Source organism: Ambystoma mexicanum, chromosome 8, assembly GCF_040938575.1.
Source record: "Ambystoma mexicanum isolate Mex_15411 chromosome 8, UKY_AmexF1_1, whole genome shotgun sequence".
Taxonomy (NCBI): Eukaryota; Metazoa; Chordata; class Amphibia; order Caudata; family Ambystomatidae; genus Ambystoma; species Ambystoma mexicanum.
In genome coordinates, this window is record NC_090929.1 from 427,071,535 (window position 1) to 427,085,699 (window position 14,165).

General features: G+C 46.3%; 1 protein-coding gene across 1 annotated transcript; it reads left to right on the plus strand.

Moving 5' to 3' along the window:
* Positions 1-6,578: 6,578 nt before the first annotated feature.
* LOC138471846 (general transcription factor II-I repeat domain-containing protein 2A-like) lies at positions 6,579-8,366 on the plus strand. The gene has a single exon (XM_069609691.1). The coding sequence runs from the start codon at positions 6,579-6,581 to the stop codon at positions 8,364-8,366; it is 1,788 nt and encodes a 595-aa protein (XP_069465792.1).
* The last annotated feature ends 5,799 nt before the right edge of the window (positions 8,367-14,165 follow it).

Below are 14,165 nucleotides of genomic sequence, written 5' to 3' on the forward strand. Positions count from 1 at the left end.
GTTTCTTTACAGGGAAAGAGTGTTTGGCTTCATTGTGCCCTGAGGATGATTTTGCCTCACCTGTCTTTTGTTTCTTCGCCACCGGCTCTTCAGATCTAGACCTCTGTTGTGACGGTGACCTCTTGTCAGAGGGAGTGGTTGCTCTCCCACTCGGTGATGAGCCAACCTCAGACACCAGATAGGTGCCTTTATTGAGCCAGCAGATAAGGCGTTGGTTCCTGTCCTTAAGGGTCTTTTGCGAAAAACCCTGGCAGATGTCACAGCTGTCTGTGGAATGGGTTGGGTAGAGGCAGTAAAGACATGTTGTGTGCCTCTTCCTCTCATAAACATTTTTTTAGGATGCAAGTGTTGCACAGCCTAAATAAGGACTTCTTAGGTCCTGAAGCTCCCACGGTTCGAACTGGAATTAAATTTGTTTCGATGTTGGTTGCACCGGATGGTGAAGTTTGAAGAAAAAGTTAATTTTCGAAGAAATGTAATTCTCTCTCAGGAGAGAAACATGAGGAATCCCAACAGCTCGGAAGATGGTTGAAATCTGAGTAAAGCTGCCTGGGGCGGAGTAATACACTCAAGGTCTCCTTGGCGGTTACCAAAAGCACCCAGAACGATGTTGATGGGACACTCAAGGTGTCAAGATTTTTTCCATAGGAAGTCAAAGTAACCGGGGTTTCCCAGCCTGACGATGGGGAATTTTTACAGCATGTGACTCCATGAAAGATCCAATGCTGGAGAAGCTCCCTTGTCCAGCTTCTTACACACAGGTTGTCTGAGGAAGCCTTTGTGGTTACTGCGGATTGTACCGCATTCCAGTGGGCCCACATTGTACAATTCCTTGAAGAGTGGTATTCCTGTGTATAAATTGTCCACATACAAATGGTGACCCTTGTGGAACTATGATATGATATGATATGGTTGGGTATTAAGCACGTTATAAATAACCAGAGGTTTCTAAGTGCGGAATGGTGTAGCAAGATCCCAAACAATCTTCTCACTTATCCCTAAATGGTCTGGGCAGCCCGTAGGGTTTATGCTAGAGTCTTCCCCAGTGTAGACTCTCATGTTGTAGGCATACCCAGTGGTACCTTCGCACAACAGGTACACCTTGATCCCATATTGTGCTCTCTTGCTCGGAATATAACTCTTGCACAGTAGCCAACCTTTGAACAATACCAATGATTCATCAATGGATATGTTCTGGCTAGGAACATACAACTCCAAAATTCGCTGAGGAAAGTGCTTCAGAAATGGTTGAATTTTGAATAGCCTATCACAATTTGGGTCAGTCCTGGGTAATGCTGCCGAGTTGTCATTGAAATGCAACATACGTTGCAGTGCTTGGAAACAATATCTACTTATTGTTGCTGGAAAAAAAGGGCTGTAAATACTGCTTCAGTAGACCAGAACATTGAGATAGACGGCTTCAGCGATATTCCTATGAGCAGAGTCCGACCCCAACATTTTCTCATCTCCATATTGGTAGTTGGAACCCAAGATTGTGCTCTGGAATGGGGTTTGAGAGTGGGACCCCATGACCTCAAGAACTGTTCAGCATACAAATTGGTTTACTCACCCACATCTGAAATGAACCCATCATCCACAGAAAGGTTGAAAAAGCCAATAGGCTGAAAACATCTGTATTCTTTGCGCTCCCCAATATGCTAGTGAAAGGTGGCACAACAGGTTGAGCCATTGCTGGAGGCACCCAGTCCAACTCATCAGCCATGTCATGATATGGCACATTCCTTGCATGTCCTGCATGTTCTCTCAACCTTGCAGGTAACCTGTGTGTGGGAAGTGTCAAAAGAGGTGCATGTACTCTTTCATTCTCTTCCTCATCAGATGAGGAGGTGGAACCAGCCTCAACTGAAAACTCACTTACCATACAACTGCCTGCTCATCCTCGGAAGCAGATTCTTTACTGCCAAAAGAACAGATAAAGACTGAAACAATAAGTATGGTTGCTTCTCAAAGTATGGAAACTAGTAGATAAGTAGTATTGAATGCCACAGACCAAGACCACACAATTACGCAAAAGTTCCAGACTCTGCTCAGAAACTGTGGAAGCCCTCTGTAATGCGATGTACTCTCAGCACGCTAAATAAAAGGAGTACTAATTTGCTAACACTCACAGAAATGCAAAGGACCAGCTCACTGCTTACTTACAAGTGGTTAGACTTCAAAAACACACCTGCACCTACAACAAAGGGAACACAAAATCTAAGCAAGATGTCACCTTCAGCTATAGATTACACAAATACAAGTGTGGGGAAGAGGATGAACCCCACACTACCAATTCAAAGACAGCCACCGTGGGTTGAACACTCCACTCCCCCATAGGGTGCCGGTGGATGGGAAATACAGGTGATAAGCAACATTGTATTTTTTTTTACATTATTTTATTCAAACCAAACAACAATACAACACAACACAATTAAACACATTTAACAATGTAAACACTGCACTCCCCCCCCTTATGAGCCTGTTTGTTCTTCACATTCAGTATCTGTTCCGTGTGTCAGGGCGTCGCTGCCCTCAGATTCGGCTGGGGCCGATACTGCTCCAAACATTTCAGCTATCAACAGTTTCCATGCCATGAGGGAGCCCATTTCTTCATCCCCCCCGTGTTACTAGCCTCTTGCCACACTGCTGTTTCAGCCTCCGCCCATTTTTGTAAGTCCCTCCACCAGACCTCCACTCGCAGCTTATGACACTCCTTCCATTCCATGGCAATCCTTCGTTTTGCGAGCACATATGCCAAATCTTTCAATTTCCCAACATGTTTAAGTTTCCGCGCCCTGGGATACCCTCCCAGCAAGCAGGCCCAGGCCGAGTCTATTATGAGCGTGACCCCCTTCCCCGCTAGTTTCTGTGCCACTTCACCCCAGTAACATTCTATTACCGGGCATGCCCAGAACATGTGTATCATGTCTACATTCTCCTCGTCACACTTAGGGCACGCCTGGCGCCCAACATTCCTGAACTTAGATATTCTCCAAGGGGTCATGTATGCCCTGTGCGTTATGTATAGCTGTAGCTGTTTGAGCCAGGCATTTCTCAACACCTTCTTATGATATCCCAAAGCCCGTTCCCACATCCCATCTTCCATCGGGGCTCCCATCTCTGTTTCCCATTCTGATCTCAAATGCACCAGGTCCTTCCCAATCTTAGTCATCAACATCTCGTACAATCTAGAAACCTCATGCCCACCCTCCGATATATCATATATCCCCCCAACAGTAGCATCCGGCTCCTCTGCCAAACTAGTTTCGGGCCACCTACTCCGAATCTCCTGTACTACCCTATGATAAGTGACATATTGGCCTACGTGCAATCTCAACGCTTCCCTAAGTTCCCTCAACTCCATAATAGCCCCGTCCTGCCAAATGTCTCCCAGAGTGACTAGTCCCACTGATTCCCAATAGGTCCTAATGATCACCCTCAGTTGCCTGTCCCCCTTTGCCAGTGCGACCAACGGTATCTGTGGAACACACGGGAAGGGTCCCCCATCATCCGCCAGGCTCGGCGCCACATGTTCCTCCCCAACAACAGCATTCTAGGGCACTCCCTTATATCCGAGCCAGCCACCCAGATCATTTCCCGCAAGTAAAAAGGAGAACAGTTCCTCCCGAACAACCTGTGTTCAGGGGTCTCCTCATCAGAGAGCCACTTAGCCACATATTGCAGTTGCGCCGCTACATAGTAAGCCTCAAAATTAGGCAGTTTAATACCGCCTTTCTCATAGAGGTTCTGCAGCTTCCATAATGCAACTCTGTTCCGGGTGCCATGCCACACAAATTCCCTGCACATACTGTGCAGCTTAACAAAAAACTTCTTGGGTATCATGTAAGGCAAGGTTGTCCAACCTACGGCCCGCGGGCCACAATGCGGCCCTCCGAGCCATTTCATGTGGCCCGCGAGGCTGAACAAACAAACAAAGGAAATACAAACAAACAAGCCGGCATGGGTTGTGATTTCCATTGGCTGAGAAACAGCCAATGGAAATACTGTTGCCATGCAAGGTAGGTCATATTAAAAAAAAAGAAAACCTTGCATGGTCACAGTATTTCCATTGGCTGTTTCTCAGCCAATGGAAATCACATACGTCATGTTTATGGGCGGAGTGAAGGTAAGGTATACCGTGCCGGCACCACCTTCACACTTCTTTTCCTGCCCAGCCCAGCCAAGCCCAGCCCAGCCCAGCCCAGCCCAGCATTACAGTGACCAAGCGAGGCCTGGTAAGTTTTCTTTCAGTTTTCTTTTTTATTTTTTTTTTGGGTACGCGACAGCCCAGTTTATTTATTTATTTGTTAAACATTTGTCGGGTCCGTGGACCCGATTAATTTATTTATTTCCGCAATGTTGGTTGGGCTCAACATTGCGGAAATAAATTAATTAATCGGGTCCACGGACCCGACAAACATTGACTAAATTAATAAATAATGTGGGCCGTGGCAACGGAGCACTGTGACTGCCTCTGGTGCCCCCTTACAGGGGGCACCAGAGGCAGTTACAGGCCCAGTGCATTTTAGGCAGCACAATGTTTGTCGGGTCCTTGGACCCGAATTACGTGCAGTGGTGGGGGACTGTTACTGCCTGTGGTGCCCCCCGTAGGGGGGCACCAGAGGCACAGGCCACGGGCCAGTTTATTTATTAATTTATTCAATGTTTGTCGGGTCCATGGACCCGATTAATTGATTTATTTCCGCAATGTTGGTTGGGCCAACATTGCGGAAATAAATAAATTAATTGGGTCCACAGACCCGACAAACATTGAATAAATTAATAAATAATGCGGGCTATGGCAGCGGAGCACTGTGACTGCCTCTGGTGCCCCCTGTAAGGGGGCACCAGAGGCAGTAACGGGCCACTGCCCAGTTTATTTATTAATTTATTCAATGTTTGTCGGGTCCGTGGACTCGATTAATTTATTTATTTCCGCAATTTTGGTTGGGCCATGTCCATGTCTGGACTAGCCAGGGTACCTTAGGGTGAAGCCTTAAGTCCCCAAACATATATGAATTGGGATAAATATTCACTCTTGTAGTTGCAGTGTTCAACTTAGTGTCACATGTGTTTTGTGAGTTGGGACAATCTTGAGCCAACATGTCCAATTCAACCTGACATATTTCCATATGGTAGCATTTTATTTAATTGTTTTTTTATAAGCTAAATGTAATACCTGAGTTCGGTTTCTAAGTGCGGATCTCGGATTTAAACCTCTGTTGCTCTGCGTGGCCTTGCTTCCAAGACTATCTGCCAATGCTATCCGCCGTTTTCCATTGCTCCGTTATCGTGATGTGGGACACCTTGATGGAACGTGCATTATGGCACCATCATGCACCTTCTGGGCATCATCAAGGATAGTGATCAAATCATGCAATGTTCACATACCAAATCAGTGGGTGTAATTGGTAATTTCCATGATATGGTAGTCTTGAGTAATTGGTTCATGGACTGCACAAAGGTGGACATTGTACCACCCAGTGCCAGAGAGCAGGCCCTCAGAAACAGACACATGCAGCGCCTCAGGGAGATGACAGGTGTACAGAAGCCTACTAGCAGCCTGTGTATCTTCCGGAACTTGTTTTTGTTTCCTTTCGCTGTGCAGTGTTTCCCTTTTGATTAAATGCCCTTGGACGTCTGCTTCCACTCATAGTAATTTGACAATATGGATCTATACACAATGATATTAATGATACATATCGTGATCCATTCTTGTAGGAAATGTGTTCAATGTTTGTGGGGTACGTGGACCCGAGTTATTTTATTTCTGGGCCGTGGCGGTGGACTGTTACTGCCTATGTTGCCCCCTGGACCAGTCACCTATGGTGGCAGACATATAGGCTGAAATGGATCTAGTTGCAGCTCACTAATTTTGCCCCCTGCTCCTCAGGAGCCGCCATAGTTGGTCAATCTAATGGTGTCATCAGGATTCAAATTTAGGAGGGGCAAAGAGTGGGCCAAAGGCAAAAGTAGGGGTCATGGGCTTTGGTCATGGTCATATATATTTTGGGAAAAAAGCATTGTGAAAGAAATTGCGTCTTCCCACTTATACAATGACATTATGTGTACTGGTTAATAGCCTTGCCTTTAATTTGCAGTACTACAAAACTGGAAGACTCTGGCAACTAGCACGCCGTAACAAATAAAACATGTTGTTCTCTGAGTTTATCTGCGTTAGAACAAAGCTGACAGAGCAATTACTATTTTTTCAGAGGCATTTTAGTGTTTTATCTCCCTCTGGCTGCCTGCCACATGAGAATAAGAGCATTCCTTTGCATTAATTCATATTTAAGTAGCATCACAAGGGTGCCACAGCATGTGTCCGCACCCACCCCCACTGACTTGTATATCACATGCCAAACACTGCTTCTCTACAGGCATTGTTATAGATTTGTGGGACAATAGTATGAGTGAGGCTTTTTTAATCATGCCATACAGTGTGGCCCAATGTTCTGCCTATATTGAAACCACAACATTATTACTTAGCAATACAAGTAAGTTTGAATTGATTTTATTGTAATGGGCCTGTGACAACATAGCTTTCATGTGACTAAAACCTACCCAACTCTCAATAGATGGCGAATCAGAAGAAAAGAAAGATTGATGCTGAATGTCGTGTTTTCAAGGATAGTTGGGCCAAGGATTTCTTTGTGTGTGAAAAAAAGGGGAACATCTTGTGTCTCATTTGCCAGGAAAAAGTAGCTGTCTACAAGGAAAACAATGTCAAGCGGCATTATACCACAAAACATGCCACTGAATTTGACAACCTGATTGGCCAGATTAGGATTGATCGGGCGAACTCGCTGAAGCAGGCCCTGATCGGGCAACAGTCGTTCTTCAAAGCTGGCAGACAGAACTCTGAGGCAGCAACCAAGATAAATTACTTGATATCCGAGGCCATAGCGAGGAGAGGGAAACCATTGTCCGATGGAGAATTTGTCAAAGATTGCTTGGGAATATGGACATCTGTGGCATTCCCTGACAAACAAGCAATGGTGGAGAAAATCAGTCTCTCACATCAGACAATTGCTAGACGAGTAGGTGACCTATCATCAAACATTGCAGACTCACTGACGAAAAGATTGGGTGCCTGCCAGTTTTACAGCTTGGGGGTGGATGAAAGCACAGATGTGAGTGATACCGCCCAACTGGCAATCTTTGTACGAGGAGTGACCAAAGAATTCCAAATTGTTGAGGAGCTACTTGACCTATGTTCAATGAAAGGCAAAACAACAGGACAAGACATTTTCAATGAAGTGAAACGTGTCTTGTTGAAATTCAATCTGCCAGAGGACAAACTCTGTGGTCTGACAACTGATGGGGCCCCTGCTATGATCGGCAAACACAATGGATTTGTCAGTTTAATGGCAAAGTCAGTTCCCCGGAATGTCATCACGCACCACTGCATCATTCACCAGGAACAACTGTGCGCAAAGGCCTTGGAGATGACGCATGTGATGGAAAAGGTTGTTTCTACAGTGAATTTCATAAGGGCAAAAGGGCTCAACCATAGACAGTTCCAAGCATTTCTTGCGGAGATGGGAGCAGACCATGATGATGTGATCTACTTTTGCCAAGTTTGTTGGCTTAGCAGGGGAGCCACACTATCCAGATTCTGGTCACTGCTTAATGAAATTAAAACATTCATGACGAACAAAGGGAAAGATGTCACCTTCTTGGAAGATGCGAGCTGGTTGAATGACTTGGCATTCCTTGTTGACATAACAAAATATCTTTCAGACCTGAATATAAAACTGCAAGGGAAGGAACAGTTTGTGAACAAGCTGTATGAGCACATCCAATCCTTTGTTCATAAGCTGGAATTGTTTCAGAAACAGCTGAATGAAAAAAATGCTACTCATTTCACAGTACTGATGACCAGATCTGCTCACAGCATCAACCATGACAAGTATTCGGCACTGGTTTGGAATCTTTTGAATGAATTTAAAAACCGATTTTCAGATTTCAGGGAGCACAGTGATGAGCTGAAGATTTTTGCAGATCCGTTTGGTACTAATGTCACCAATGCTCCTGACATGTTTCAAATGGAATTAATTGACATGCAAAGTAATGGTGACCTGAAGAGAGCCTTTTCTGAACATACCCTACATACATTTTATAGTAAATACATTACATGGGACTCTTTCCCAAATCTGTCTAATCATGCACTTCGGTTCATTGCACTTTTTGGCAGCACGTATTGCTGTGAACAGCTTTTCTCAAGATTGAAGAGCATAAAAACTAAATCAAGATCACTTTTGACAGATGGACGCCTATCTGGAATACTCTGCATTGCCACATCAAGTGTGCCAGCGGATATTGAGCATTTGTGCAAGCAAAAACAATGCCAAGTGTCACACTGAAAATATGTTCAGTGTTAGAATTATTCTTAACTGTGCTGAATGCTTTACAAGTTGCAACTTTACAAGTGACTAATCATGCAATAAAAAAAAGTCCTTCATACTTTTAGATTGGGCTCGCATCGCGTTTCTTCAATTGGGTTCACCTTTGGATGATCAATTTTCAACAGTTTATCTTTTGAATGGGATTATGCTTCTTTCATTACCACAGAATTAATGAACCTTTATTACAGAGATAAGCTGCCATATGTATTGGGCACACTGCACATGCTCAGGCAGCATCAATCATGCTTTGTACAGGACAATGCTGTCCTAAATTTGGAACAACTAGCATAGACATGTTTCTACAGAGGCATATTTTGGCCACAACCAGCATGCCAATGTGTTACATCAGTGACAGTGCTGTCTTACACTGAGGACACATTGATCATTAAAATGTGGTGTTCTACAATGTTCTTGTCTGCTGTTGGTGACATGGAATGTACATGTTCCCCTTTAGAACTGATTGTAAACTTATGGCTTTTCGGTCACTTTTCCTGCTGTAAAATGCACCATTTCATCCCCATATTTGGAAAAAGATCTTGGGGGGGAACCCCCCCAAACCTTCCCTAGATCGTTATATCTCCCTCGCTACGCTCGGTCGCCCCCACCGTTTCAGTAGAATATCACAAACTGGTGGAAGAAATCACAACAAACTAACCTTTGATCACTGTCCCTGACACATCTTTGGGACTGCATGGCTATCACTGCCTGTGATGCAATTGTGTCAAAGGTCACACACCATCGATTTTGAATATACTGCTTTGGGTGAGGGTGTTGACTTTTGGCTCGCCGGCCCTCCGGGTGACAAAAAGTTCATGCTTCGGCCCCACATTCAAAAAGGTTGGACAAGCCTGATGTAAGGGATATTGTTAAAATAATGTAAAAGCCTAGGTAAGACCACCATTTTAAGCATAGCACTTCGGCCCATCATCACTAAGGGAAACCTCTCCCAAAACCTCATGCATTTCCCGATTTTTCCAATGGCTATTTCAGTATTGCGCCTATGTTCTTCCTCAGTCGCGTGATACACATCTATTCCCAGGTAGCGGAAGGAACTCGCTGCCCACGGAATCTGCAACACCGGCAACCTCTCTACAGGCATTCCCACATAGCAAAGGTTCTCCTCAGGGTATTTTAGATATAATAACAAATCATCTGCATACAAGGATATGAGATGACTCTCCCCTCCCACCTCGATACCGATCGGGTCATATTGTTGCCTAAGGTATATCGCTAAGGGCTCCAGGGCCAAAATGTACAGCATCGGGGACCAGGGGCACCCCTGCCGAGTGCCTCTGCCCAGCTGCCATCTTTCCGACACCACTGCACCCGTACAAACCCTGGCCAGCGGTTTGCTATATAGCATCTCGGCCCATTTAATATAACCTGGTCCCACCCCATACCCTCCCAGGGCCGCCAGCAACCACGGCCACTTAGCAGAATCGAACGTTTTAACTCCGTCCAATGCCACAATCACCATTTCGCTGTCATTACTGCACCCCCATTCAACCACTCGGTGGAGTCGTCTGTGATTGTGAGTGATGTTCCTACTCGGGACATAGCCCGTTTGGTCTGGGTGAATTAACTTGCCGATCACTCTCCGCATTCTGTTAGCCAGGACAGCTGTGAGAAGCAACATTGTAATGTATTTGTGATTGGGTGAGGTGAAAAGGCAGAGACGGTCTGGACGCAGACATTGAAGTTGAGGAAAGTACATGGCAGGCACTTCAAGACAATTGCTGGCACACTTTCCATAAAACACCCTGCCCATTCACATAGTGCTGTGTGTGAAGGGGGAAGGTCAAAAGGACTGAACGACTGCAAGGGGAAGCAAGTGGAATTAAGCTGCTAAATGTGGTGATGTTTTGCAAAGAAATAGGCAGCACTGACATAATGAATACATTGACAGTCCACCAAAACAAAGTAGTATGCAATTGCTAGGAAGTCTGAGTCTCACTGTCAACAGATTTAGTCATTTTATTTTCATGTCACACGACCCACTAAGTCCATCAATTATTGGGATCCCCCAACCTCAACATAACGTCTTGGCAAAGTTCATAATGTCCTCAATGAACATGTCCATACGTCTCTCAGAAAGGTGCACTCCGTCTCGGTGAAACATTAGTTCACCTTTGATGAAGCCATGGTGAATTGTCTGAATTCTGTCATTGGGCCTCATTCCGAGTATGGCGGTAAGGGATAGCGGCCACCGGTAACGAGACCGGTGGCGGTAATCCCTTACCGCCATACTCCGAGTTCCCTTTGCGCCCTCGCCCTTAACGCCTGCTTTGAGCAGGTGTTAAAGTCGAGGGCGCAAAGGGGCCTCCAAGCCAATAACGGTGACCGTAATGAACGGTCACCGTTATTTGCATCTTCCCCATTCCCATTGAGCCCTATGGGGGCTCATTTGGGAATGGGGAAGAGCCTTGGTGAATGGGGAATTACCGCCCCGCCAACCTTGGAATGGGGCGGTAATTCCGCCATCCACCAAGGCGCTGCCGGTCCGGGTACGGCGTCAACCAAGGCGTTAATAGCGCCATTGGTTAGCGCCGTACTCGGAATGAGGCCCATTGTCCTTGGCCAGTCTTGCCAGCTCGCCATTAAGTTTCCTCACTGAGGAGTTGATGGCCTTTTCCTTCCCAGGAGTTCTCCAATCCCTGCTGGGAATAATTTGCGACCAAGCCATCACAGTGTTTGGGAACCTTAATGAAATCCACTCCAGTTCAGCCACCAGTAGGTCCCGTACCCCTCTCTGTCCCATAGAAGCCATATCATTTCCTCCCAGATGCACCATTATCAGGAAAGGAGGCGAAAAATCTCCTTTTGCCTGGGCATCGCAGATGACTTCTCTGAGCTGGTAAAAGCGCATTTCCCCGACACCAAACCAGTGTAATGACACACCATCCCTCTGAGACCCAAATGTGCTTGGGCCAGTGAAATGTGCTGCAGCCCGTCGGATTAAAGAGTGCCCGACAAGCCATACAACCATCATTCACACTAGGAAAGGGAAACATGAAAAACTAACATGAATAGGGCCAGACGTACAGTTTATCAATTAACACAGCAAGTGCCTTAACACATGTCTCTTGCAACAATCCCAGATACACACTTCCCCCAATCTTACATGCACTTCACATGTGAGAAAACAGTAGGTCATTACGTAATTGGCAGATACTTTTCAGTGAAAGAGGTGAAGGACACATTATGTCACCTTGTGCCAATGGCACAGTTGTGCTGGCACAATTGTAATCAGTGAAGGTTTCTGTTCCTGTGGCCCACCGTTTGTACTGCACGGTGGTAAGGAGAGTTGCATGTACTGCACTGTGATACCGAGGTATCAGGGAAGGTAAATGGAGTGAGATTCAACCAGAAGGGAAAACTGAGGCTCAGTGAAGTCTTCGTGCCTAGCATTGCTTATGGCACTGTACAATATGCATAATTCTCCCAGAACACACCGACTTGCCTTCTTTACACCACACACAACACTCCTTACCACCATACACTTCACACAATGCCCCATACCTTCCACACCTCCTCCAACAGTGGGTCACACCAGTGCAACCTGTCACCAACCTTTCCACTATAGCCCAAGAACAAACAATAAAAATGTTCAATACTTTGCACACATTTTGGCAGGGTGACTATTCTGACAGAAGAAATTAGCTCCATAGCAGTGTTTCTTGTATGCTCTGTCCATATAGGCACTCTGACAGAATCTGTGCCAATCTTCACAAATTGATACAATTTTGGACAGTTTCATTGTGAGAGCTTCGGCCAAAGCGCCAAGATGGCCGGGGATGCTCTCCCTAGCCTTGGGCGCCTGTCTCCCATGTCGGTCAACGGTCCCCAAGTTCAGCAGCAGTTCCACAGAGCCCGGCAGGGTCCTCGTCCCTCCTGAGAGGGAGAAGCTGTAATGCTGCTGTCCTTGAGGACGGACGACCAACAAGGGAGACAGGCGCCCAAGTCCAGGGACATCACCCCCAACTATCCTGAAGTTCTGGCTGGCCTGCGTTACAGGTTTTCCCTCCAGGGAGGAATGGGCAATCTGCCGGGGTCCCTGGGACTGCTGCTGCACTTGGGAACTGTTGTCCAACAAGGGAAACAGGCGGCTAAGGGCGGGACCATAACCCCTAACCATCCAGAAGCTCTGGCTAGGCTGCGTTACAGCTCTACACTCGGAGAAGGGATGGGGACCCTGCCGGGGCTTCCTGAAACCACTGGTGAACTTGGGGGCAGTCGACAAACAAGGAAGACAAGCGCCCAGGGCCAGACACGTCACATCAACCTTCCTAGACCGCTGGCTGGGCAGAGTTACAGCTTTCCCGTCCAGGAAAGAATGAGGAGCCTGTCAGGCCACCCTGGGACCAACCCTAGACTTGGGGATGGTCGCCCCACATGGGAGACATGCGTCCAAGGTCAGGGATATCAGCCCTCACTGTACTGGACCTCCCGGTGGCCTGCATTACAGCTTTTCCCCTCAGTGGAGGGGTGGGGATCCTGCTGTGGCTCCCTGGGACCGCTGCTGGACTTGGGGACGGTCGACCCACATGGGAGACGGGTGCTCAAGGCCAGGGACATCATCCGACTGTCCTAGACCTCTGGGTGACCTGAGTTACAGCTTTCAGGAAAGAATGGGGGCCCTGCCGGGGCTCCCTAAGACCGTTGCTGGAATTGGGGACTGTCGACCCACAATGGAGACAGGTGCCCAAGGCCAGGGACATCACTCCAGACTGTCCTGGACCTCTGGGTGGCCTGTGTTACAGCTCTGCCCCCTGGGAAAGGATGGGGACCCTGCCAGGGCTCACTGGGACCGCCGCTGGACTTAGAGGATGGTCGACCAACATGGGAGAGAGGCACCAAAAATATCACCCCAATCATCCTGAGGCTCTGGCTGGCCTACGCTACCGGTTTCCCCTCCAGGGAGGGATGGGCACCCTGCTGGGGGTCCCTGGGACCGCTGCTGCACAAGGGAAACAGGCGGCTAAGGGTGGGACCATAACCCCCAACCATCCTGAAGCTCTGGCTAGGCTGGGTTACAGCTCTTATTTATTTGATTAATATACATTTAGCAATTAAGATTTGTATATACAGCATACAGCATTTTATAATTCACAAATATAAATATGAACAAGCAATTTAAAAATACAATCAAACAGAGTTGTATGCACAGATAAAAACACAAAAAACAGATGAACACATTAAAAAGTCCTGTGTGTCTCGTACGCCCACAAATACTATAAGCCTGCGTGTCATATATTCATAAAATTATATTTAAAACCACTAATGTCACATATCGACTAAAAATCATATTATTTTTAATGTTCTATATATTTCCAATAAAATTTTACTAAAAAGAATATACATTTCAAATCATTACCCTCCATAAAAATTGCCCACAAAGAAGAAAGGTCAGTGCAGTTAGTTAGATTGTTATACATCATCATGTATTTAGATCTTAAGGGGCCTAAACCTTCACATAGCAATAAAATATGTTTCAGGCTCTCAATAGCATTGTCACCACATAGTCTGCATTTTCTGTTTGTACAAGGTATTCCCAATTGGCCACCCTTAACGTCAAGTACTTCGCAGAAATTGAATTTCAGTAAGAGATATTGACGTAGCACACTGCTGTTCGGATAGGCCACAATATGCGATGGTCTGTCGGTACGGTCCATTAGGTAACCAATAAATGGGCCATTATTGGAGTTGGATGCCAATTGCACAATTCAATTCTAATACACAAAGCTGCTCACTTTCCGT

What these genes read in the sequence shown, in the direction of transcription:
- LOC138471846 (XM_069609691.1), top strand. Translation starts at nt 6,579, where the DNA reads ATGGCGAATCAGAAGAAAAGAAAGATTGATGCTGAATGTCGTGTTTTC.